General features: G+C 38.7%; 1 protein-coding gene across 1 annotated transcript in view; it reads right to left on the minus strand.

The window, feature by feature from the left end:
• Positions 1–24316, minus strand: part of LOC136877360 (propionyl-CoA carboxylase beta chain, mitochondrial) — a 200226-nt gene that overhangs the window by 111109 nt on the left and 64801 nt on the right. Inside the window, exon 2 of the mRNA XM_067151334.2 lies at positions 12–125. Within this exon, the coding sequence (XP_067007435.2) occupies positions 12–125 (114 nt within the window). The remainder of the gene's footprint in view (positions 1–11; positions 126–24316) is intronic.

Raw genomic sequence — 24316 nt, forward strand, 5'->3', positions numbered from 1 at the left:
ATAAAACTTACCTTTTTCTTGTCCATTCCGAAGTCTGAACATGTGTGCTCAACAAACATATCATATTCAACAAAACTTCCATGGTCACACAATACCTGTATTCTCTCTCGTGCTGACAGCTTACCCTAAAACAGATCATAGAAAAATATTATTGACATGTTAACCCACTAGGGGAAGAAGAAAAAAACGTAGGTTATAGCAATTAAAGTCCAACATACATATGGAAAAAACAAGGCAGAGTTTTATGCACTGTATTGCTCAAAAGCACCCAGCACAGAAGGGTAAATAATAATTTCAATTGATGAAAACATCATCATGGCTTGGAAACATCAAAGAATGGCCTGGAATTTAGTCTTAAAAGACTTTTCCAACTAACAAGAGATCACACAACATTCGCTATAGTGATCGCCTATGTCAGGGGGACCCGATATGGCACTTCGAAGAAGAAGAAGAAGAAGAAGAAGAAGAAGAAGAAGAAGAAGAAGAAGAAGAAGAAGAAGAAGAAGAAGAAGAAGAAGAAAACATCCTATGTTTCTTGCATAAGGCAGTAACAACCTGTATAAATGAAAAGATTCTTCCATTTGCATTGCTTTTATTGTTCATTTTGGCAATATTTCATGGTGTAAAATAATGGTATTGACAGAAATTATATTTGAATTGAGCCTGGCTTATTTTTTTGGTGAAATAAAATAGTTGATGTCAGTGTTAAAAGTGACATTATTTCAATGGATATTTTGTGATAAACTGTCATAGCGATCAATGTTTCTTGTGAAATCTTCCTAATAGTATAGATTAAACCTACCTAATTTCATGATAAGAGGTTTTAAAGAGGAATATAATGTATCCTAGTTATTAAATCTTAGAACAACTAAAAATACAAAATGCAATAAAAAACAAATATATAAATCACTGATACCTTGAAATGAAGTTAGGTGAGTCTGCCCTGTAATATATATTCTTGTTTACATTGCAAATGAATTGTCTACAAGGTACGAGAACAAACCAAGCATGGTTTCAATATTATCTGTATTAGAGTTGTGCAACAGTCAGAAAATATCTTTGTGTCCACATGTTAGAAACGATAATGCTTGCAAACACTTGGGTGCAAGTTTGTGCAGTCTTCTACCAAACCTCCGAAAACTTCACGAAACATGTCTTCTTCCTTCTCTAATACTTGTGCTCTCACTGCATTTCGCAATGCACATAACCCCAGAATAATCTGTTCATCAGTATGCTGGCAAGAATAGCTATGTTCTTCACACTGTCCGCAAGAGTTGAGTTCATTGCATTGCTGAATACGTTCGGAAGATAAAGGAGTTATAAAATTCATTGTTTTTTAAATCCATACTGAAAGTAACTTCTTTTAAATGTGTGAAATTTTATTGTGTGTTATTTTCCACCTATTCAATACAATAAATAATAAGATTAATGTTCTTTCCTCATTAAACTATGAACATGGGATATGTTTTGCCCCTTCTAAAGGTCATCATCAGCCTTATCATCGCCTCAACACCAAAACAGGTACCAGTACCTGTTTAGCAATGACATAATCTAAAAATTCTTATAATTTAAAACATTAACATGATGTATAAGAGGTAGCAGGTAGGGACCCTTTTCGGAGGCAGCCCTATCCAGGGAGTGGCGTCCCTGCCTATGTGAGTCCCAGAGCACACTGACCCGGTGTGTAACATCTGGTAAGGGTCCCAGCTCAGGGTTACGAGTGAAGACCTCAAAGTTTACGGTTTACAGCCTGATGTTACACCAGCTATCCAAACCAAACGAAGACAAAGTATCAGAGTGGGAACATTAAATATCCTGACATTGACAAACAAAACTGAAGAGCTGGTCGACCTCATGGAAAGGAGGAAACTTCTGATCATGGGCCTGAGTGAAACAAAGTGGAAAAAAACTGGGAAAATGAATATCAGATTGGACTACAGTCTACTGGTCTGGAAATGAAGTTCAGTCTAAGAATGGAGTAGGATTTTTAATACATAAAGACATAGATGCTTGTAGTGAAGTTGAGTTTGTTAGTGAAAGGATAATTAAGTTATCTGTGAACTTTGGAAGAACACACTGAGTATGACAATCTAATTGTAATGGGCGATTTTAATTCACAAGTTGGCTCACAACGAACAGGATATGAATCCATACTGGGCCCTCATGGAATGGGAAGCAGAAATGAAGAGGGAGAATATATGCTAGATCTATGCATGAGAAACAACCTGATAGTGAGAAACACTTGGTTCAAGAAAAGGTACTCCCATAAAATCACAAGATATAGCTGGAATGATAAAATAGGTAACAGATTATATTCTGATAGATCAAAATGTATGGAAAAATGTCAATGATGTTAAGGTCATTCCAAGTGAAGACCTTGGTGGAGACCATAGACTGTTGGTTACAGTTATTGAAGAGGAAAGACCTCCCAAAGTCTGTAACAAAAGAGTGCCAAAAATAAAAACTTGGCGACTAACCGAGCCAAGTGTAAAGGAAGAATTCAGGGAAGGTGTCTGCAGGTTGTTGCTAAGAGAAGAACTGAAATTGGTAGATGAAAAATGGGATACTCTAAAGAAGGTTGTGGTTGGTACAGCAGAAAAAGTATGTGGTCGACAAAGTCAAATCAGGAAACATAAAGAAACTGCCTGGTGGAATGATGATATTAAAAAGGCTGTCAATGACAGAAACCGTGCAAGAAGATCCTTATATCAAGCAAAAACATGGGGAGATCAACAAGAAATAGAGGAGAAGCTGTCACTTTACAGAAAGAAAAAATTACAGGTCAAACGGTTGGTTGTAGCTGAAAAGCAGAAATGCAAGGAAGATCTGGCTACCAAAATAACGCAGGATGGAAATAAAAAACTGTTATACAGTATTGTTAAGAATAGAGGAACTCAAAATGAATCTATCCAATCTGTAGAACTTCCTAATGGTGAGGTGACTAGGGATAAGACCAAAATATTACAGGAGTTCCAAAGGCACTTTGAAACTTTGCAGAACTGTAATGAAAATATCACCGCGTTAGACGACGAACCTTATGATTTTGGCAGCACAAATACCACTAATCTGACATGGTTGAAAGTAGAGACAGCAATATCTAAGCTGAAAAACAACACATCAACTGGATCAGATGAATTAAGTGTTGAGATAATCAAAGCACTAGGAGAGGTAGGACAACAGTGGATGTACAGGATACTAAATAGAATCTGGAAAGAGAATGTAATACCCAATGACTGGAAGTAAGGAGTCATCATCCCATTGTTGAAAAAAGGTGATAGAAAGAAATGTACCAACTACAGAGGTATAACTCTGCTGTCACATGGCCTCAAAATCTACGAATCCATCCTTGAGAGCAGGATTAGAAAATATGTTGAACCTACACTTGAGGAGGAACAACATGTATTTAGACCTCATAGATCAACTATAGACCTCATTTTTGCCACCAGAATGCTCTATGAGAAGTATTGGGAGAAAGGTAAAACACGTATAACTGTTTTTCTGGATATAGAGAAAGCATATGACCATGTACCACGCAGGCATATATGGGAATGTTTGAGACATAAGAAAGTGCCCGATGAAATCATAGCACGAGTACAACGATTATATGATGAAACCAAGTGTTGTGTCCAGGTCCAGGATGGAAGGTCAGGTTGGTTTGAAACGAAGAGTGGAGTCCAGCAAGGAAGTTGCCTTTCACCACTTCTCTTCATAATCATAATGGATGAAGTTTTACAAGCGGTTAAGAGAAAGGATCCAACAACTAATGCCCTGGTTTTTGCTGATGATGTAATGGTATGGGGTGAGACAGAAGCAGAAGTACAAACTAGACTAGATCTCTGGCATGAAGCTTTTACAACCTTAGGTCTCAAAATCAGCAAAACTAAGACAGTTGGCTTGGTGATGAGTAGAAACTCTCCAACTGTTCATCTAAGAATTGGAGATGAGGAGATGGATATTGTAGACTACTTCCAGTATTTAGGTAGTGTTCTGTCATCAGACAATACCATACATCAAGAGATTAGCAACAGAATACAGAAAGCTTCCAAATTCTATCACGCTGTACGTCAAATATTTTGGGATGAAACATTTCCGTTAGTTTCCAAGATCACCTATATTGATGTATGGCCTGGAAGCAGCAACACTTACTGGCAACAGAAATGAAGTTTCTCCGTTCTTGTCTACAAAAAACAAAAATGGATAAAATAAGGAATGTGGATATCCGACAACAGCTTGGATTGGAAAGAAGCTTGTTGGAGACTCTAGAAGTGAAGAGATTGCAATGGTATGGTGACATGAAAAGAATGAACCCTCACAGGACTCCTCAAACATACTTTGACCACAATGTTCCTCGGAAGAGACCAAGAGGAAGACCTCATGATGTTTGGGAAAAACAGACAATGAAGGACCTTGAGATTAAAGATGTGAACTGGTGTCGCATATATGAGCAGCATCTGTGGATGGATAGAACAAACTGGAGGAGGCTCGTACACAACTGCACCCGACTTGCTGGAGCGAAGATGTGATGATGATGATGAACATAATGTATAGTCGTTATTTAAGGAACTTGATTAGACATCAGAATCATTAATATGCTAAAGGCCTAATGCCTTAGTCAAGAGTACAAAGTGATTAATTAACCTATATGGAACAATAGACATTGGTAAAATTGAAGTAAGTTAAAACTTTTTAAACAAGATTAAAAAGGAAATACATTCCAACACTTAAAGTTTTGACATATTATTTAACGATATGCTCGGACCTAGTGATTAGTTCTCATTCAAAGGTTGATAAAATTTGGTGTTTGCAACTTCAAAGGTAGAAGTTATTTTATTGTTGTATTCTTAATTGAAGGCTTATTACTTAGTACTATATTTGGTGGTGCATTAAAATTGTAATGGTGTCATTAACATCTTCTTTTGTATACACTAATATTGTGGTGATGGCATGCTGTGTCCAAGTTGTGGTATTCTAATGTTAGCTTGTTAATCATAAAGAGAACAGGCTGTGGGACAGTTGTGATGTCACGCTGTCATATGTATATAAGCTCTTTTGCCCACTTGAATGTTACCTTGATGTGTGACATCAGCAACAAAGATACAGAGGTCCAATGTTTTTTAGCATAGGCAGCTTCACACAATACCATATAGCCTTTCACTCATAACTGCTTCATCATCATCCTCCTCCCTTCCCCTCTTGTCGGGTCGGGGTATTTATGGCACTTCTCCATCTTCCCCTCTCCTTCCACCATTCCTCTTCCATCATTTTGTCCCAATCCAGGTTTCATCTTCTTGCACTCCTTTTTATTGAATCAATCCACCTTGTTTTAAGACTCCCTCTTGCTCTGTTTCCCTTGAACTCCATCATCATCATCATCATCATCATCATCATCATCATCATCATCATCATCATCATCATCATCTGTTCTGATATTTGTTTCCTTACCTATCCTCTTTACATATCCAAACCATCTCAGTTTATTCCTAATAATTCTCTCATTTAGGTTTTCTATTCCAAATTTCTTTCTAACACTGCTGTTTCTCACTCTGTCTTTTCTTGTCTTTCCTATCATACTTCTTAGGTAATTCATTTTTCTGGCTCTATTTCTACTCTCCTCCCTACTTGCCAATGTCCATGTCTCAGCCACATAAGTCAGTATGGATGCATAATACATTTTGTACATTCTCATTTACACTTCCTTATCATGACAAAAGAGTCCCTGTTGCATCCTCTTGCTAATCTCCATGTTCAGCCTTGTATTCTGCATTAATTCACACTCTAGGTATTTGAAACTGTCCACAATTTCAAGGCTTTGACCACCAATTTTCACAATGCCTTTGCCTTGTCTTTCTCCTCTTAATATCATCATGGTCTTGCCTCTGCATTGATTTCCATACCATATTTTTCAATTTTCTTGTTCAGTGCATCAAGTTATTCTTGTACCTGTTCGTTATTCATTCTCCAGATCACAATATTGTCTACAAATAGTAATAACTTTATCTCCCTATTCCCATATGCTTCCTTTACCTACATTACAATTTCGCCCTTAACCATTAGAAATAAAAAAGTAACAACACACTCCCCTGTCTTAGTCCAGTTTCATTTATAAACTATTCCGTCTTTCCAACTGAAGTCTGAATCCTGCTGATGCATTTGTTGTACAATGCTTGCACCATTTCTATATTTTATGTATCCTGTCTCTTTTTGATCATGATTTACCCAAACCTTCTTCCGCGGAACACTATCGTTAGATCTATGAATAGCATGACCAGATCCTTTCCATATCCCCAACTCTTTTTCCATTAATTCCATCATGCTGAAGATTGAGTACACTGTACATCTTCCACTTCTAAAGCCATACTGTTCCTTTTGCAGGCTTAGATACTTTATATATTATACAGCACCACTAACATCATCTAACTCTTTGAAGTACTCAGCCAGGTCACAGAGATATTCTATAAGCTATATTGAAATCGTATGCAATCATAGGTATTTCGGTCACATCAATAGCGAATAACAGTTTCTGCATACAGTGTGAGCTGTGATCGCACAACTTCATTTGAGCAAAGTAAATTTAAAATCATGTGCAAATGATGTTTAAAAACTCGGTGCGCAGAACATGTCACGATTTTTTGCATGTGATGTGTAATCTCATACTAGACAATGCATGCTAAAGCAGGCAGGTTCTCTCTCTCCTTTACGGTATGCACTCGGGGTGGACAAGACAAGTCCGCTGCATTTCCCAAAACTTGGTTAAAGCTTGGAAGTTGCAAGAAGTCCAAATAAAGGAAGAATACAAACTAAGGAATCAACAGAATTTGCCGAAGTGTGAAGTAACCAGCATTAACGAAGAGTGGAAGGCCTTCAAAGACACCGTTGTGGAAGAAGCCAAAAACCTATGTGGAGTTACAAGTTCTATCAAAAGAAAAAAGGAGACACCAAGGAGGAATGATAGAGTGAAAACAGCGGTGAAAGAAAGAAACTAAATAAAGAAGGCACTGGACAAGGAAAAACAGAAACAGGGACAAGATTGAAATGAACAAGAAATACAAAGACTTCAAGGAGTATACAGGAACAAGAAACTTGTTGTAAAGAACATTGTAAGGGAAGAAAGAGAGAAGAGATGGAATGAGTTTGCAGACAAACTGGAAGAGGACAGTAGAGGAAATATGATATTGCTATACAGAGTAGTGAAAAACAAGTAAAGGGATCAAGAGACCATAAAAGCAATAGAACGTGATGATGGAACTCTGGCACAAGAAGAGGGAGAAATTAAACAAGAACTCAAGATCTATTTCAAAAAGCTGCTGAATGGAGATACAGAAAACATAACAACGGATAGAGGAGAACCAAGTCGAGGAACCACAACTGAACCCCCAATTACATGGCTTGAGGTTGAAAATGCGCTCAAGAACATGAAGAAAAGAACTAATGAACTAATGAACTAAGTGCAGATATGCTAAAAGCAGTGGGAATTCCAGGAATCCAGTGGCTCTACAGACTGCTCAACAAGATATGGAAGGAAAATACTATTCCTGAGGACTGAAAGATGGGCTTCATTGTACCTCTGTTCAAGAAAGGAAGCCGACGAAAATGTACTAATTATCGTGGTATCAGACTACTGTCTCATGTCCTGAAAATATTGGAAAAAATAATTGAGACCAGAATCAGAGATATTGTTGAACCAATTTTGGAAGAAGAGCAGTATGGTTTCAGACCAGGAAGGTCAACTACAGACCTTATATTTGCAATTAGGATGCTAATGGAAAAATACTGGGAGAAGAACAAGCCTTTATTTCTAATATTTTTGGACATTGAGAAAGCATACGATAATGTACCAAGGGAAAGAATTTGGCAATGCATGAAAGAACTTCAAGTGCGAGACAGCCTCATAGACAAAGTGAAAATGTTGTATAGTGGGAACAGAAGCTGTATTCAAGTAGGATGTGGTTTGTCGGACTGATTTGAAACAAAGAGAGGAGTGCAGCAGGGCAGCTCATTGTCACCACTTCTATTTATTATTGTAATGGATGTAGTAATGAAATCTATTAAAAGGAAAGAACATGGAAATATCAAAGCCTTCACATTTGCAGATGATGTTGCGATCTGGAGTGTCTCCGAAGAGGAATTGGGAGAGAGAATACAAAGCTGGAATGAGGAGTTTAAGAAATATGGTTTAAACATCAGCAAGACCAAGACGGTGGTGATGAAAGTGTATGGGGAAGGAGCAGAACCAATAGTCATGTTAAATGAAGCTCAACTGGACAGCGTTCCAGTTTTCAAATACTTGGGTAGCGTTATATCAAATGACAACCTAGTAAAACATGAGGTGAACAACTGAATCAATAAGGCAACACAATTTTACCACCAGGTAAGACACCTGCTGTGGGATGAGCAAATACCCATGAAAACAGAAATGACATTTTACAAGTCCTATTATACACCGATTCTTACATACAGTCTCGAAACCACAACACTGACCACTAGAGATAATTCCAAACTTCAGGCAGCTGAAATGAAATTCCTATGCACTATGATCCAGAAAACCAGGAAAGACAAGATTAGGAATGAGAAAATTAGAGAAGAAGTAGGAATAGATGATTCTCTCCTCAATAAGATTCAGATATCAAGACTGAAGTGGTTTGGGTACATGAAGAGGATGCCAGTAAACAGAACTGCAAGGAAGGAATTTGACAGAAAGGTAGAAGGAAGACGACCCGTGGGAAGGCCATGAAGGAAATGGATAGATTTAGTTAAGAGCGATGTACTGCTGAGAGGTCATGATTGGGACAAGTTGGTGGGGGAGGAATGGTACAAGGACAGGATGAGATGGAGGAGGATCATATACCACACCCGGGAAACTGGAGATGGTTTAGGACGATGATGATGATGATGATGATGATGAATAAATGTCCGAGTTGGAACTAGCATGGATATTGTAAATATTTGAACCTAGCTCAAATGCTAGATGAATTTGTTAATATTTTCAATGGCAATTCAAACCATGAAATATTTTTTAATGCACTGATCATACTGTGAATGAGCAGTAAACTATTAATGTAATGATCAACAACACTATTACTACCATCTCAAGGATAGGGATGTTTTGTGCAAAAAATAAATATTTGATTTTAGGTGCAGTCCTAATTTTTAGTTTCATTTAAATGTTTTCTACATACCTCTGTCCTATTTATGTTTACCCACATGCCCTTGGGATTTGAAAGATCTCATTACGGGTATAGTATAGACACCTGAATTGAGCCAGAAACCTTGGTGGGTTAATACAGGCATGGGAAAAAGTCTGTATTTTCTACTGAAGGAATTTCAAATATCTGTGCTTGTGCTTCTAGGTATTTTTGAATGCTTTCTCGGTCATACTTCATACTTATTCACACTGGAGAAGAAGCTGAGAACAAGCTTGCTTACTTATGGTCTAGCTTGTGGGCCCAATGCTGCATGAGAGCTAAGTCATCTGAAACTAAGCACATACTTTGTCATACATGGAGCACTGTCAGAGAATATGCCAACACCACTATAATCTACAGAGTACTTCGCAAATGTATTATTTATAGCTTGACAACACACTTGTAAATCAACATTCTGAAAAACTGTCTCTTCTTGTTATTGTCTATAATGTACAAGGGGCGATCAAAAAGTTTCAGTTCAATGGCTGTACAGTACCGAATCAGGATGTCAATCAAGCACAATTGCTGTGAGCACTGATGCACTCATTCCACCAATACACCGGGCTGAAGAACCCTGTGTGGTAGAACACTGTGTCCTCCTGCGTGAAGAAGTCAGTAACCGCCTGCTGCACATCCTCGTCCGACAGAAAGCCTCAATCCTTCAAGGCCTTTTTGAGGGGAGCGTAATCGCATCGGGAGAGATCAAGTTCGCCCTAATCGCCTCATACACCGCCTGCTTGTTGTTGTCCATAATGGATGAAGCTGGTCTCCCAGATCGACCAGCATCTTGTATCGAAATGCGAACTGCATGGAACTTGGTGCACCATTGCACAACGGTGGTTTTCGACAGAAATGCTGCCTTGTACACAGTTTTCATTCTCCGAAGGATGTCCACCAGTGTTTGTCCTTCAGCAGCCAAGAACAGAATAACAGCATGTTGATCCTGTTTGGATGCACCTGGTAATAACATCACCATAGTTCACATGGCTGCATTTACCGCACGCACCTTAGCACGACACAACTACCATACTAATCGCTTCGCATACATGTCCGTGTTTATATACCCACATCAGAGTCGCGATACGTTGCATATCCACTGTAGCAATGCCCTCAAATGGAAACTTTTTGATCATGCTTTATCCAACTTAGAAGTCAAGGCATCTACAGAAAGTATATGGAACAGAATTATGAAAACGGCTTCCCCTTTGTGACTGTAGTTTCATTGCAGCGAATTATCAGTTTTCTATTTCTCACAGCTTCTTTCATCTCCTCTTTATGTTCTACCTTAAGAAGTGGGATCTAATTTCCATGGCAAATATCTGCTTGTGGAAGTCGCCAACATCTTTAGAAAAAGTAAAGAAATTTGAATGAAGAATTATTTACTATAGTAATAATGTTATTGATTTTTTCCCCATTAACTACTGTACTTTTACATTTTTTGGAGATGCCGAAGTTGTAGAATTTTGTCCCACAGGAGTTCTTTTACATACCAGAAAATCTGCCGATACAGGATTGACATATTTGAGCCCTTTCACATCAGTAGCATAGCCAGGATTGACTGACAGGGGTGGGTGGGGGCTATAGTTGCAAATGATGACAGAACATGGTGAAGGTACTTGTGCATGTGTGGTGCGCGTGTGCATGAGTATCGTTATAAGGACACTAATAAATATTATGTTGATATTCAGATTGCAGTACTGGTACACTTCAAATTCTTACATCAAAATACAGAGCAAAAACAATATGATCAAGGTGAATAGTTTTAAGGTGAATGGTATGTTCAAATTCCAATCTAAAACCCAACTTTAGAGGTTTCTTAGGAAATAGATTGAAGAGATCTGTCGATTATACAATTATGTCTCTGTGAATGATCAAAGAACCAACCCATTGAGTTGATTTTTACTTGTTTATTGTCAGAGCTGTGAGAGACCTAAATAGCAACAAGGCACCTGGAATTGATGACATTCCCTCTGAATTATTGACTGCCTTAGGAGAGACCAGCATGGCAAAGTTATTCCATTTAGTGTGCAAGATGTATGAGACACAAGTGCCATTTAATTTTCAGCAGTGTTGTTATACTTATTCCCAAGAAGTCCGGTGCTGAAAAGTGTGAAAACTACTGCACCATGAGTTTAGTATTTCATGTCTGCAAACTTTTAACACGTATTATTTACAGAAGAATAGAAAGACAAGTTGAAGCTGAGTTGGGGGAAGATCAGTTTGGCTTGAGAAGAAATGCAACAACACGTGAAACAATCCTGATTTTATGTCTGATCTTAGAGGATCAAACTAAGAAGGACAAGCCCACGTACATGGCATTCGTAGATCTAGAAAAACCATTCAATAATGTTCACTGGACCAAGCTATTTGAAATTCTGAAGGTGATCGGGATAAAATACCGGGAATGAAGAATTATCTACAATCTGTATAAAAATCAGTCTGCAGTGATAAGAATTGAGGGCTTTGAAAAAGAAGCAACAATCCAGGAAGCAGTGAGGCAAGGCTGCAGTTTGTCCCCCCCTCCTTTTTAATGTTTATATAGAACAGGCAGTAAAGGAAATAAAAGAGGAATTTGGAAAGGGAATCACAGTCCAAGGAGAGGAAATCAAAACCTAGAGATTTGCGATGATATTGTTATTTTATCTGAGACTGCAGAATATCTAGAGAAATAGCTGAATGGTATGGACAGAGCCTTGGATAGGAAGTATAAGATGAAAATAAATAAGTACAAAACAAAAGTACCGGTAATGGAGTGAAGTCGAATGAAGTTAGGTGATGCAGGTAATATTAGATTAGGAAATGAAGTCTAAAAGGAAGTAGTCGAATATTGTTACTTGGGTAGTAAAATAACTAACGATGGCAGAAGTAAGGAGGACATAAAAGACAGACTAGCACAGCAAGGAAGAGCTTTCTTAAGAAAAGAAATTTGTTAACTTTGAACTTTGATATAGGAATTAGAAATATGTTTGTAAAGACTTTTGTCTGGAGCATGGCAGTGTATGGAAGTAGAACATGGATGATAACTAGCGCAGAAAAAAGAGAATAGAAGCTTTTGAAATGTGATGTTACAGAAGAATGCTGAAGGTGAGATGGATAGATCAAGTCATGAATGAAGAGATACTGAGTCGAATTTGTGAGAGGAGATTAATTTGGCTAAATTTAACAAGAAGAAGAGATATAATGATAGGACACATCTTAAGACACCCAGAACTTGTTTAGTTGGTTTTTGAGGGAAGTGTAGGTGGTAAGAATGGTAAGAGTAGACCAAGGTATGAATATGACAAGGAGATTAGAGCAGATGTAGGATGAGAAGTAGTTACATAGAAATGAAAAAGTTATGTACAGTAGGGCCTATAATTTTTGTTCAGATCTTAATTCACCCAGTAAGCTTTTAATCTTATAGCTTTTCTTGTAGTATTTTTGGCATTGAAACTCCACCCAGTTCATGAAGTTCACTTAGTTCTATTACGAATAGATGTTCTGATGTCGTACTTTTAAAATCCAGAAGATGATGACTTACCAATGAGAAGCAGTTGGTTATTATTCCATCACTTACAAGTTGTGCGGATCAAACTCCAAATCCAGGCATCATGACGAATACAAACACAACTTAAGACAAGAAAAATATTTTTCATCACCACCTTATACAATTATTTAGGGCATAGGCTGGAATGGACTGCTGCATCAAACCAGTCTATGGACTGATGACTCAAATAACAACAGTGTCAGTTTCCGTTTACTTTCTTTTGTAAAAAAATCCATGTAGGGGGAGGGGGAGAACTTCCCAGTAACCCACCCTTAGCTACGGCCTTGCTTCAAATACCACGGGACTGAGCCAAAATCAAACCTGCCAACTTGAGCACAGAAAGCCAATGTCTTAACCATCTGAGCAATTCAGCTTGGCAATTTATTTAGTACAGGACTATCAATATTGTCATATTTTACAATAAAGACTGAATTATTTATGTTACCCTTTATATACCGGTACTTGTTAAACCACTTCTTCACACCAGGATTTTCTGATTTCTTAAGAGGAATGTTGGTTTGTATAAATGCTTTTTTTGTGTTACAAATTGCTTTTTACCACATTTCAACTTTTTTCCGATGTATAGAGTATCGTTGATTGTAATTTGATGCATAGAATGCTGTTCATTTGCTTCACTCGTTGTTTTCTTACCAGTATGTGTTCCTGATTTCCTGCAGTGTTTATCGTACGTGCCAATTTGTTCCCAGTCAACATGGACATTACAATATTTACACATTAGAATTTTTCTTGTAGCATCAAATATATAGAACCCCTCACTGTTGTATTCCTAGGCCCTCGAGAAAACGGTTGTGACTTTAGTTTTCAGGATTTATACTGAAAAATAAGAGTTTTGTCGGTACATTGTTCAGAATTAAAAAAGAATGGTATTTCTGGATAGGTCGTGTCCACAATAACATAACTAGAAAATGCAATTTTTAATTTTCCGTCATACCTGTATGTATGTATGTATGTATGTATGTATGTATGTATGTATGTATGTATGTATGTATGTATGTATGTAGTCTATGTACCAACTTTTCGCAGTAAGATGGATCTATTTTCTTCGATTATTCACATAATGCCATTTACAGATCATCTTTGTTCGAAATCTGGTGTTTTCTTATCACTACTTCCAAGTAATGCCATAGATTCTTTTATCACATATAAGTCTGGTAACTGTGGAGGTGTCTTGAGTACTTTTGGGCAATTATACAGCAGCCACATCCGTACTTTGTGAGCTTTGTGCTTCAGGTCGTTATCTTGGTAATAATTAAATCGATCAAGTATTCAAAGCATTTGAGCACTAGGCCGTAAATGTTCTTTTAGTATATTTATATACACATGTTGATCCATGGTCCCATCAGTAAAAGTCAACTCGCCTGGTCCACTAGCTAATATGCATCCCCAGACAGTTACACTATCTCCACCATGTTTGACACTTGGATGTAGATTGCTAGGTTTCAACTCCTCATTTGATTTCCTCCAGACATTAACCTTTCCATCTGATCCGAAGAGATTGCATTTGCTTTCCTCCGCAAAAATAATGGTCTTCCAGAAGTCAAAATCGTTTTCTATCCTACTCCTTAACAAAGCTCAACATCTTAATCTTGCTAATAAATGTTTTTTTCCTAGCTATTCGTCCATGCCTGTTACTTTTCCTTAGGATAAGTCAAATAGTTTCTGGATGTGCTCTCTTGTTTGTATGTTCCTCAGCCATAACAGCTAGTTTCGGAGGACTAATCGCTAGATTTTTCTTCACATTTCTTACTATCCAACATTCCTCCCTGAGGTTGAAAATTTTTCTCGCACTCACTTTGTCTTTATTTTCAATGCTGCGTGTACTTTTATATCTATTTATAACACACTGTACAGTTGCATGACTCCTGTTTAAAGTTTACCAATTTCTCGGAGTGATTTTCCTCTCTTATGATGAAAAATCATCAATTCTCTTTCTTCTTTCACCATTGTCCTCTTTGATGCCACATGATAGCACTGGAACTTGTCTGCACTTCACAGCTCTCCACAACAAACTAAATGTGGTGTCAAAACACAAACATACAGCATTTGTACTGCCCTCTTATCTGGCTATGTAGGACTGTATGAGATTAATTTTGACGTGCCCCAGCAACATGTAGACAAAGAATCTGTTATATCTTGCTAAGTTATTATGGGATGTGCTACCTAGCCTGTGGTGAATTAGTAATTCAAGACATACATTTATTGTTCTACATTTCTATTCATAAACACATATTAATTACACTGGTGTATGTGTTTCACTTTGACTCACTGTATCTGCCTCCTGCCAATTCTAGAAAAGATTCTGCAGAAGCTATTAATCGAGAGAATTATGTACCACATTCATCGTCACGGCCTATTATCACAATTTCAGTACGGCTTTACTCTACACAAATCTACTGAAGATGCTGTTCTCTATGCAACTGAATGGATTCGGAACATATTCTTTTTTTTTGCTAGGGGCTTTACATTGCACCGACACAGATAGGTCTTATGGCGACGATGGGATAGGAAAAGCCTAGGAGTTGGAAGGAAGCGGCCGTGGCCTTAATTAAGGTACAGCCCCAGCATTTGCCTGGTGTGAAAATGGGAAACCACGGAAAACCATCTTCAGGGCTGCCGATAGTGGGATTCGAACCTACTATCTCCCGGATGCAAGCTCGCAGCCGCGCTCCTCTACGCGCACGGCCAACTCGCCCGGTAGGGGTAACATTAAGAGCTATGCAATTTAATAGAATCTTCCTCACAACGTGTACACTACCTAACCTAGAATTCTGCATACAATGTAGAATTCCATAGTGAAGCATGGGTACATAAGCTAGTTCTTCTATATAAGTAAGAATACTTCTAGGGATGGGACGGTAACTCCCTGACAGGCATAAAGGAAGGATATCGTATATCCTTTCTGCTGCTTAAGGTGTCGTTGCACATCATTTTTATATGCTTTTTCAATTTCCTAAATATGCCCGCCGAGTACGGAGGCACCAACAATTATTTGACTAATTTTTCGATTCATCCGCTATGGAAAAAAAAAAAAAAGTCAAACCTACGAACGTTGAATTTTAGGGAATGTCAGTTACCGAGAGTCGAGTTTCCAGAACTTACTGTATTGAAGCATTTAATACAGTAGAAATTAACAAAATATATTAGTCGAAACTGGCCGTCCCTAGACACGCCCAGCTGGTAATTAAAAAATTGGGTGACTTATTCCGAAAATCCATGCGAATATTATAATGTTATTGGCTTTACGTCCCATTAACTACTCTTTTACGGTTTTCGGAGACGCCGAGTTGCCGGAATTTTGTCCCGCAGTTCTTTTACGTGCTAGTATAACTACCCACACGAGGCTGACGTATTTGAACCCCTTCAAATACCACCGAACTGAGGTCAGAAGGCCAGCGCCTCAACCCTTCTCTTTGCCTCAAACGTCTGAGCCACTCAGCCCGGCGCGAATATTATAAATTCGCCCCTAACCGTTTGGAGACCACTGCCGTAAGTACGCTAATAATAAATATTACTGGTTTTTCGTCTCACTAACTGCTTTTACGGTTTTCAGAGACGTCGAGGTGCCAGAATTTTGTCCCAGATAGGCTGACCAGACGTCCTCTTTTATCCATCATGTGTCCGATAGAGCGGCATGCAGGTAGCTAAGAGAACTCAGGGAACTAGTAGTAAAGTTGAAATGCTTAGACTGCAACAGGGAAGTTTATGATACTTATTCAAAGATTAATCATGAACTTAGGCCGATTTAAATTACGGATATACATCCCTCTACCCCCACGTACCGGTACGTCTAAATTCAGACTCTCAATAGAGATTTATGTGTCCTCTTTTTTCCGGCACTGCCCTTTTTTTTTTCTTCACTTTTATCTATTAGCATCTGGTCACCCTAGTCTCAGAGGAGTTATTTTATGCGCCGGTAAATCTACCGGACTACCGACACGACGCAGGCGTATTTGTGCACTTTCAAATACCACCGAATGAAGCTAATATCGAACCAGTCACCCGTCAACTAGGCCGCTGAAAGGCCTGAACCACTCGGTGGTTCTTCCGTTGACCCTCCGCCGGTGAAAAATGCAAATAAAAATGAGGTGCAATCTGAAGTACGTAGAGGACCAGGGACTCAGCAACGCGCCCTATCATTCTTACCGTACTTAGAAGAACAGAACAGACTAACGGTGTAACGTGTACCGGAGACTGTGTAAATGCGAGATTTGTGACCGTTTCTGCTATTGGCCGGCTTAGGTCAGCTATCACGAATCAAGACCAACTATTGTATTATCTGCGCACTTTTTAGCGATAAGGGTGATAATCCAATTATTACGCTTTCTTCCGCTTTTGGTATCGTGAAACATGGCACATTTTGTTCGCCTTTCTTTCTTTAAAGAGACCCTTACAAAGAGCCACCGCGCACCTTCGCGCTGGCATATTCTTCACAAGTAAATCGGCGCTAAAGCAGAAAACTAGACTATTTATATTGGCGACATTATTGATACTATAATCTATCAGCTTCTTTGTCCGTATTGATGAATTAAGAATGCATTCTTCATACTTGACATTATTGATAGTCCTGCGCTCTGGATGGGAAGCGAGGCTCGATCGGAAACTGATGACGTCATTCCCGCCCCGCAACCCGCTTGACCATTGATTGATAACACCAAATACTGTATTTGATAACACTGATCTATGATCAACTATTCGAAGTTCAATTTTGATCCCAGTTCATATGTGAGCGCTTGGCAACAGCGCAAAAACAGTCGAGTGTCACGAGTCGCAATTGAGCAGTGTGAATGTTTTCAATCGTATTCGTATTCGTATTCGTATTCTGTGTGCCGAGCGAAAGAAAGAAATAAAGAAAAATGACTGAAATATTTGTATTGAACAAGTAAGTAGGGAAATCATACATTAATCCTGTATTATGTTTGTTAAATTTGTCGCCAAGCAATAGGCCTACACTTCTTTATTTCTTCTATCGCAGGCCCCTGCTTCCAAGTCAGCTGATCTCCACACCTCGACCTGGAAAACAGCTGATGTGCTCACGAAGTCACGGTCGCCTGGCATAAAATGAAACTGAGACCTTAAAACATGATAATGAAATTTAAAACATGGAAATGTTAATTAACAGGAGAAAGTTAGGCCTGGATAATAAGGAAGACTGGGTTTAGTTGCACAGTACAGTGGCGTTACTATAATATGCGAACCTTTTCTTGAGCCCTGAGCTCCATAGTGCTGAATGGGAACTAGGGCTCAAGAAAAGGTTCGCGTACTATAGACGCATATAGTTGTAAAGTACATTATGTGTTTGGCTATTTTTGTTGCAGATAAACTGTTTGTATAATTTAGTTTGAACCACTTTTCGTAATAGCCAACTGTAATTTTTGTAAATATTGTTACCTAAATACACTACGGTATTAATAATTGCTGCCCTTATAGCAGTGTTTTCTCTTCCATGAACGTCATTTGCAGCAGGTACTGAAATTTCTTCGAACGCTCTTCTTGCAACGAACACAGCCTCATCTCTTTCAGGGACCTCATCTACTGCATTTACAGCGATATTGTGCAAGACGAATGCTGCAACTATGATTACTGGAACACGAGCTAACTTCACTCTTAGCCCCATACTGAGACAAGGGAACCGTCTTTTCACAACCCAAAATGTCCTTTCTATTGCTGACCTGGTTGCTTTATGGGCTCGATTATAAGCTACGATATTTAGGGACCTGAGCCTAGCATCACAAATAACTTGAATATTTAACGAAAACTACCCATGACGATTCATATAAACTTCTGCGTTATCGCCCCCAGGAGATATTATAGGTATGTGGGTACAATCTATGCCGGCCCCGTGGTGTAGGGATAGCATGCCTGCCTCTTACCCGGAGGCCGCAAGTTCGATTCCCGCCCAGGTCAGGGATTTTTACCTGGACCTGAGGGCTGGTTCGAGGTCCACTCAGCCTACGTGATTATAATTGAGGAGATATCTGACGGTGAGATAGCGGCCCCGGTCTAGAAAGCCAAGAATAACGGCCGAGAGGATTCGTCGTGCTGACCACACGACACCTCCAGCGGTCGCTTGGTAGGCCAAGGCCCTTCAAGGGCTGTAGTGCCATGGGGTTTGGTTTGGTTTGGTTTTGGGTACAATCTATAGTGCCTATAACACCAGGGAAGTGTTTTACATCGAAAAAAATCACGCATTTTGTTCGGAGGGCATTTTGATAAACTCGTGTTTCAGTGCAGCAATGAGATTAGATACGCGATGAATGGCTCTGCAGACTGTCGCTGCGTCTACATGCAGTAAATCACCAACGACTAACTGAAAACTTCCCGTGGCAAAGAATCTCAAAGTTAGTAACATGTGCATTTGAGTTAGTAGGTTTTAAGTAGAATATCACGCAACCTGAGTTCTAGCTGTTCCACGGTATCTTTTCCCAAGTGATCCCTCCGTTTTAACTTCTTATCACTCAATTCTCTCATTGGATTTCCTCATTCACAGAACACACGAGGAGCCCGACAAAATTAATCATTTTCATCATCAGAATATATATCCGAGAAATCAGAGTAATCAGACATCTGTAAACTACGAACGAGATATATAATAACGTAAGCAATTTATCGAGGTTATGTTATAGAATTATTACATTACAGTGCAGTAAAAGAAGCGTAATATTGCCTATATACAGACAACTATAGCTAGCAATGTATGAGGTTAGACTTCAGTGTATTTTTTTACCATTTATCGTAAAAACACAGGTAATATTTTATTAACAATCAGCTGTTCTTGTATCCCAAGTAGGAAACAACTCCTTGAACTAAGATCAAAGAGTCTGATCGGAGAAATTTCTCCAGTCAAAGTTGATCATAGTTCAGTGCGAATTGATCCCAGAATAACGTTTATACAATACAAATGTACGAGTTTTGCGTGAACCGAGATCAATTTCGTCTCTGATCTAAGATCAAACGGTTTATAAATCGGCCCATATGCATTGTATTTGGTGTTATACAACACGACACCGGTCTGATCTCAGGTCATTTTCTGAACTTAAACTAAAACTGATCTCCAGTCAGTGATGTTTATACAATCGGCAGATAAGTTTGTGGAAATGTTTGTCCAGCTGTAGTTTTATTGGTTGACGCGAGAATTTTCTTCACTTTGGTATGGCTAGTGCCCAAGGCCAAGTGGCAATGCTGACACAAACTGCTCATCATCATGGCGAATGGTCTCGTATAACACCGTCACAAGTATTAAAAGCCAAGTCCTGGACTCCTCTTATTTGACAAGCTTAGTTGAACCACTGCTCGTGTTATTATGCAGTAATACCGTACGTTAATAACGTAAGCTAAGACTAGAAAACACACAAGCTCCTACCCGAAATCTAGCTAAGATTTTCGAATTCTGACAAGTTTTAAGGTTAAGTTGAACTGTGCCTATAGGTTTAAAGACATGAAGTGAAGCATTCCTTGACACTACAAATGATCCAGTATATCTTGTTTGTAGATGCACGCTCTCATCACCTACCGTATTTTTTTTTTTTTTTTTTTTTTTTTTTTTTTTTTTTTTACGAGTTGTCAAATGCTCTTCATCATCACTGAATAAAGTAATCTGTATTTTTTTTTTTATCGCCCTGCAGGTTGTTGGTTGAGCACGGCGCGAAGAACATTGGGAATCTGCCACCGTGGGCGACTGCCCTAAATACGCATCAGTGGTGATTATCGAACCCCAAGTAGTAGAAAAGAAACCTGTTATGAAATCTAGCATACAATAGCTTACACATAGTAAAATTTAGGAAGTTTTGCGTGAAAATAACTCATTCTTATAGGAATGTTTTTTAGAAGTGTGTTGGTGACCCTCATTACAAGGTTGTCTGATTTAGTAAAATAGAAGAAAAATAAAATTTAAATAATACTTACTTACAAAACTCCTACGGGTACTCAATAAAAGTGAAGTGGGTAAGAAAAGAGCAGCAATTCTGGAGTTAGGAAAATAAATCTTACATCGGAGTTCAACAGCTTTCTGTGTACCGTATATATCATTAGGGGAATCCCACAATTCTGTGCTTATCAGCTGGTGACTCACGGATTCCTGAGGAGCAGGAGACTTGCTGTTATGGTGGCATGTTCGTCTTCGATCAACTTCCTCAAATTTTGTTAATTGGTGTTCTTAAAACAGTTTACTGGCGGTTGAACTGGGTGGTCTGGAGCAATTTGTGAATTTGATTGGATAATTACTTTATAAGAAGGTGAGAACAGATTATATAACATCTCATTACCTGTATTTTTTATCGTCGTAAAGAGATGATGGTAGGCAACTTTAATTAGGTAACTTATTTCATATGATAATGATCAAGACTATTTCTCTTGTAGGCCTGCAAAGTGATAATACGGGTATAAATCGAGTAAATATACTATGCAGTGCATAATAAGCATTTGTGTTAGTAACAGTTTCTTAGCGCCTCGTACATAGCCTAGGCGTAGTGTTTGTGGATACTTGCACTGCCTTCGTGATGTACAGGCCGCACTGTTCGTCCGATGACGTCACACAAAGAGGCGAACTGTTTCCTCCGTCCGACCCGTGTAATGCAAGGACGTGATGCGTCTGTACCTTTTGTAATTATAAAATATTTATAAATGTTGTATTAATATTACAGGTGAGATCACTAAAACCTGTAATAACTCATAAGTCAGGTCTATGTAATTTTAGGAGAAGTAGGATTGAAGTGCGATCTCCGCGATCAAAGTTTCAGTGTTTTACTCGTCAATGTGCCCAACAAATAATTACAGTATTATGCATTAATACAAATATGGAGACAACAAACGTACAATAATAAATTTTAGTTCTATACCTCTAGATAGCCATAAATACAGTAGCTTTCTTAGTTTTTTTTTTTTTTTTTTTGACACTTCTGGCACTATCCTTCGAAGACTTTCTTGAAATCCTTTCTTCTATACCTACACACATTTGTATCATTTTTCTGTTTTTGTTTAGGAATAGCCCATGTTTTCCCAAATATTAATGCACTGATCATCCAGATGTATTAGTTACTTCCCGCATTCACGGAAACCGCCGAGGAATGGTCCTTATTCGCATTAATTTGGGGGGAAAAGAGGCAGCGCGTACTCAACATTACGAACCCAAGAAATAACCATATGTAGGTTCAATTGGTTACTGTCCACTTTTATACTTGTTCTGTATCAATAATTAAACGCTCTGCTGTAAATCTGTGAAACAAGAAAGTCAAAAGCAGAACTCATCATCAGCTCTGGAAAATGAGTGAAACATAACACCTTTATTCTTCGTAATAGGTATTTTTTCGGTTGGAATTTTCGTTTCTCATAAAGGTTACCTGCCCCTATACGAAGAAAATGAAAATATTAATGTTTATTTACTTGTATAGTTGTATTTTCGCCATGGTACGCACAAGTTCGCAGCGTTGTGGCAAATGCGAACTTTCGCACACTGTATTTAAATTTGTACCACATTATATTTCCACAAAAACGTGTTATACGATAACAATTAAATGAATAAATTACACGAGAAGTATTACGTCCCTTGAATTTACATTACTCACCACGTGAAGATACCATGCCTAACCTAAACTATGAGGACTCATTATCTTAATAACAGCTGTTTACGTAAATGCTGATGTGAAAAATTTAAAGAAGAAACATGCAATATACTTAAATATAAATTTTTGTCTCTCAACGGTCACAACTATCCTAAGAATGCCCCCAATCCTTATGGATTACATTCACAAGTACAACTTGTAACATTCACTTAGCTCGCCTCAATCGATCAGCTGATTGGCTCGGCGCGCTTTCTACAGTACGGCCTGTATATTACGAAGGCAGTGATACTTGGCACCGTTTTCTTCCCGAAAATTTATATCCAAGCAGTACATACGGTAACAGTTATATTTTAAGGTTTTTAGATGACATTTACGTAAGATATTCTAGAAGCAGGCGGAAAAGTGGACCACTCATTGCTTCGAAAATTAAATTCTTTTTAATTTTATGATATTTCAGAAATTGGTGCATCACGATTACCAGTAGCGACGATTGGGAGTTAGAAGTGAGGGGGCACAAACATTTATAGTCAACAAGAGCTAAGAGAGGGGTGTAGGGCTTTTAAAAAAAAAAAAAAAACTACAAAATACAGTAGAGTCTCGCTCATCCGACCTTCGCTTATCCGACATTCCGTGTTATCCGACACTGGTAGACTTAATTTGAACTTTTGGTGGAGACTAAATTCAGGCACACCCGCTGTGGAGGGTGCGACCACGGGACAAGCACTGGCCTGACCGCTGGCGGTAGGACAGTTTTTTTCTCAAGGATAGGTGCAGTGAGTCTTCAGTCATTGTTCATTGTAGTATTGATTGGGTGCGGATGTTATAGTTTTCATATCCTCTGTGAGTATAGCGAGTAAATGGAAGAATGTGATTGTTCCTATGGAAGACAAGTTGAGTGCATTAAAGAGACTGGACAAAGGGGAAATTCTTTAAAATGTGGCTTCAGATTACGGATGTTGGATGTGTTACAGTGGGAGACTGAAAAAAACAGAGGGAAGAAATTTAAAAGTGGTGCTCTACCAGAGCAGAGAAAAAATGAAAAATGTGAGTACGAAAAAGTAAGTGAAGCACTATTTCTTTGGTTATCTCAACACCGAGAAAAGGACCTGCCAACATCTGGCCCCATCCTACAGGAAAGGGCTGCGTATTTCCAGTAGGAGTTTAAAGAACGGGACCCTAATTTTCCTGCCAGTGCTGGGTGGCTTGATCGGTGGAAAAAAAAACGGTACGGCATTAGGCAGCTTAATATCTGTGGAGAAAAGTTTCCTTTCGTAAGAAATCTGGAATGTTTTCGTTCAATACTGCATGTACTGTACAATTGAATTGATAATTCAATACCGGAAAACACGTCATTGTTTTAGTACTACAGTACAGCCTTCCTGTTTGTTTCCGTTCGTTTTCAAAGTTATTCTGTATTATCCGACATTTTCGGTGATCCGACGTACTCCAGGTCCCGTTTAGGTCGGATAATCGAGACTCTACTGTAGCCTTTTTAATGCTCTCTAAGCGAATTTCGATAGAGACATAAAGGTTGAGTCTACCATTTTAAGGGCGATAACATTCCCATGGGGGTGGGAGCGGTAGAATAACAACCACAGTATCCCCTGCCTGTCGTAAGAGGTGACTAAAAGGGGCCGCCTGGGCTTTGCACTTGGGAGCGTGGGTTGGCGGCCATGGCGCCCTGAGCCAAGTCCTGGTATTGAGTCTAGTTTCTTGTGCCAGGCTTCTCACTTGCATCTATCCTTTTCGACCTCCCTTGGTCAACTCTTGTTCTTTTCCGATCCCAATGATATTAGAGCACTCGAGGCATAGGCGGTCTTTCACTTTCATGCCCTTCGTGGCCCTTGTCTTTCTTTGGCCGATATTTTCATTCTTCGAAGTGTCAGATCCCTTCTATTTTTTCTCTCTTATTAGTGTTATATAAAGGATGGTTGCCCTGTTGTACTTCCTCTTAACCAATAATCACCACCATCATCACCACCTTAGTTCTGTAATAATAGTACTATACAAGGGAACTTTCACCAAAGGGA

The sequence above is a fragment of the Anabrus simplex genome, chromosome 7 (genome assembly GCF_040414725.1).
Source record: "Anabrus simplex isolate iqAnaSimp1 chromosome 7, ASM4041472v1, whole genome shotgun sequence".
In the NCBI taxonomy this organism is placed as follows: Eukaryota; Metazoa; Arthropoda; class Insecta; order Orthoptera; family Tettigoniidae; genus Anabrus; species Anabrus simplex.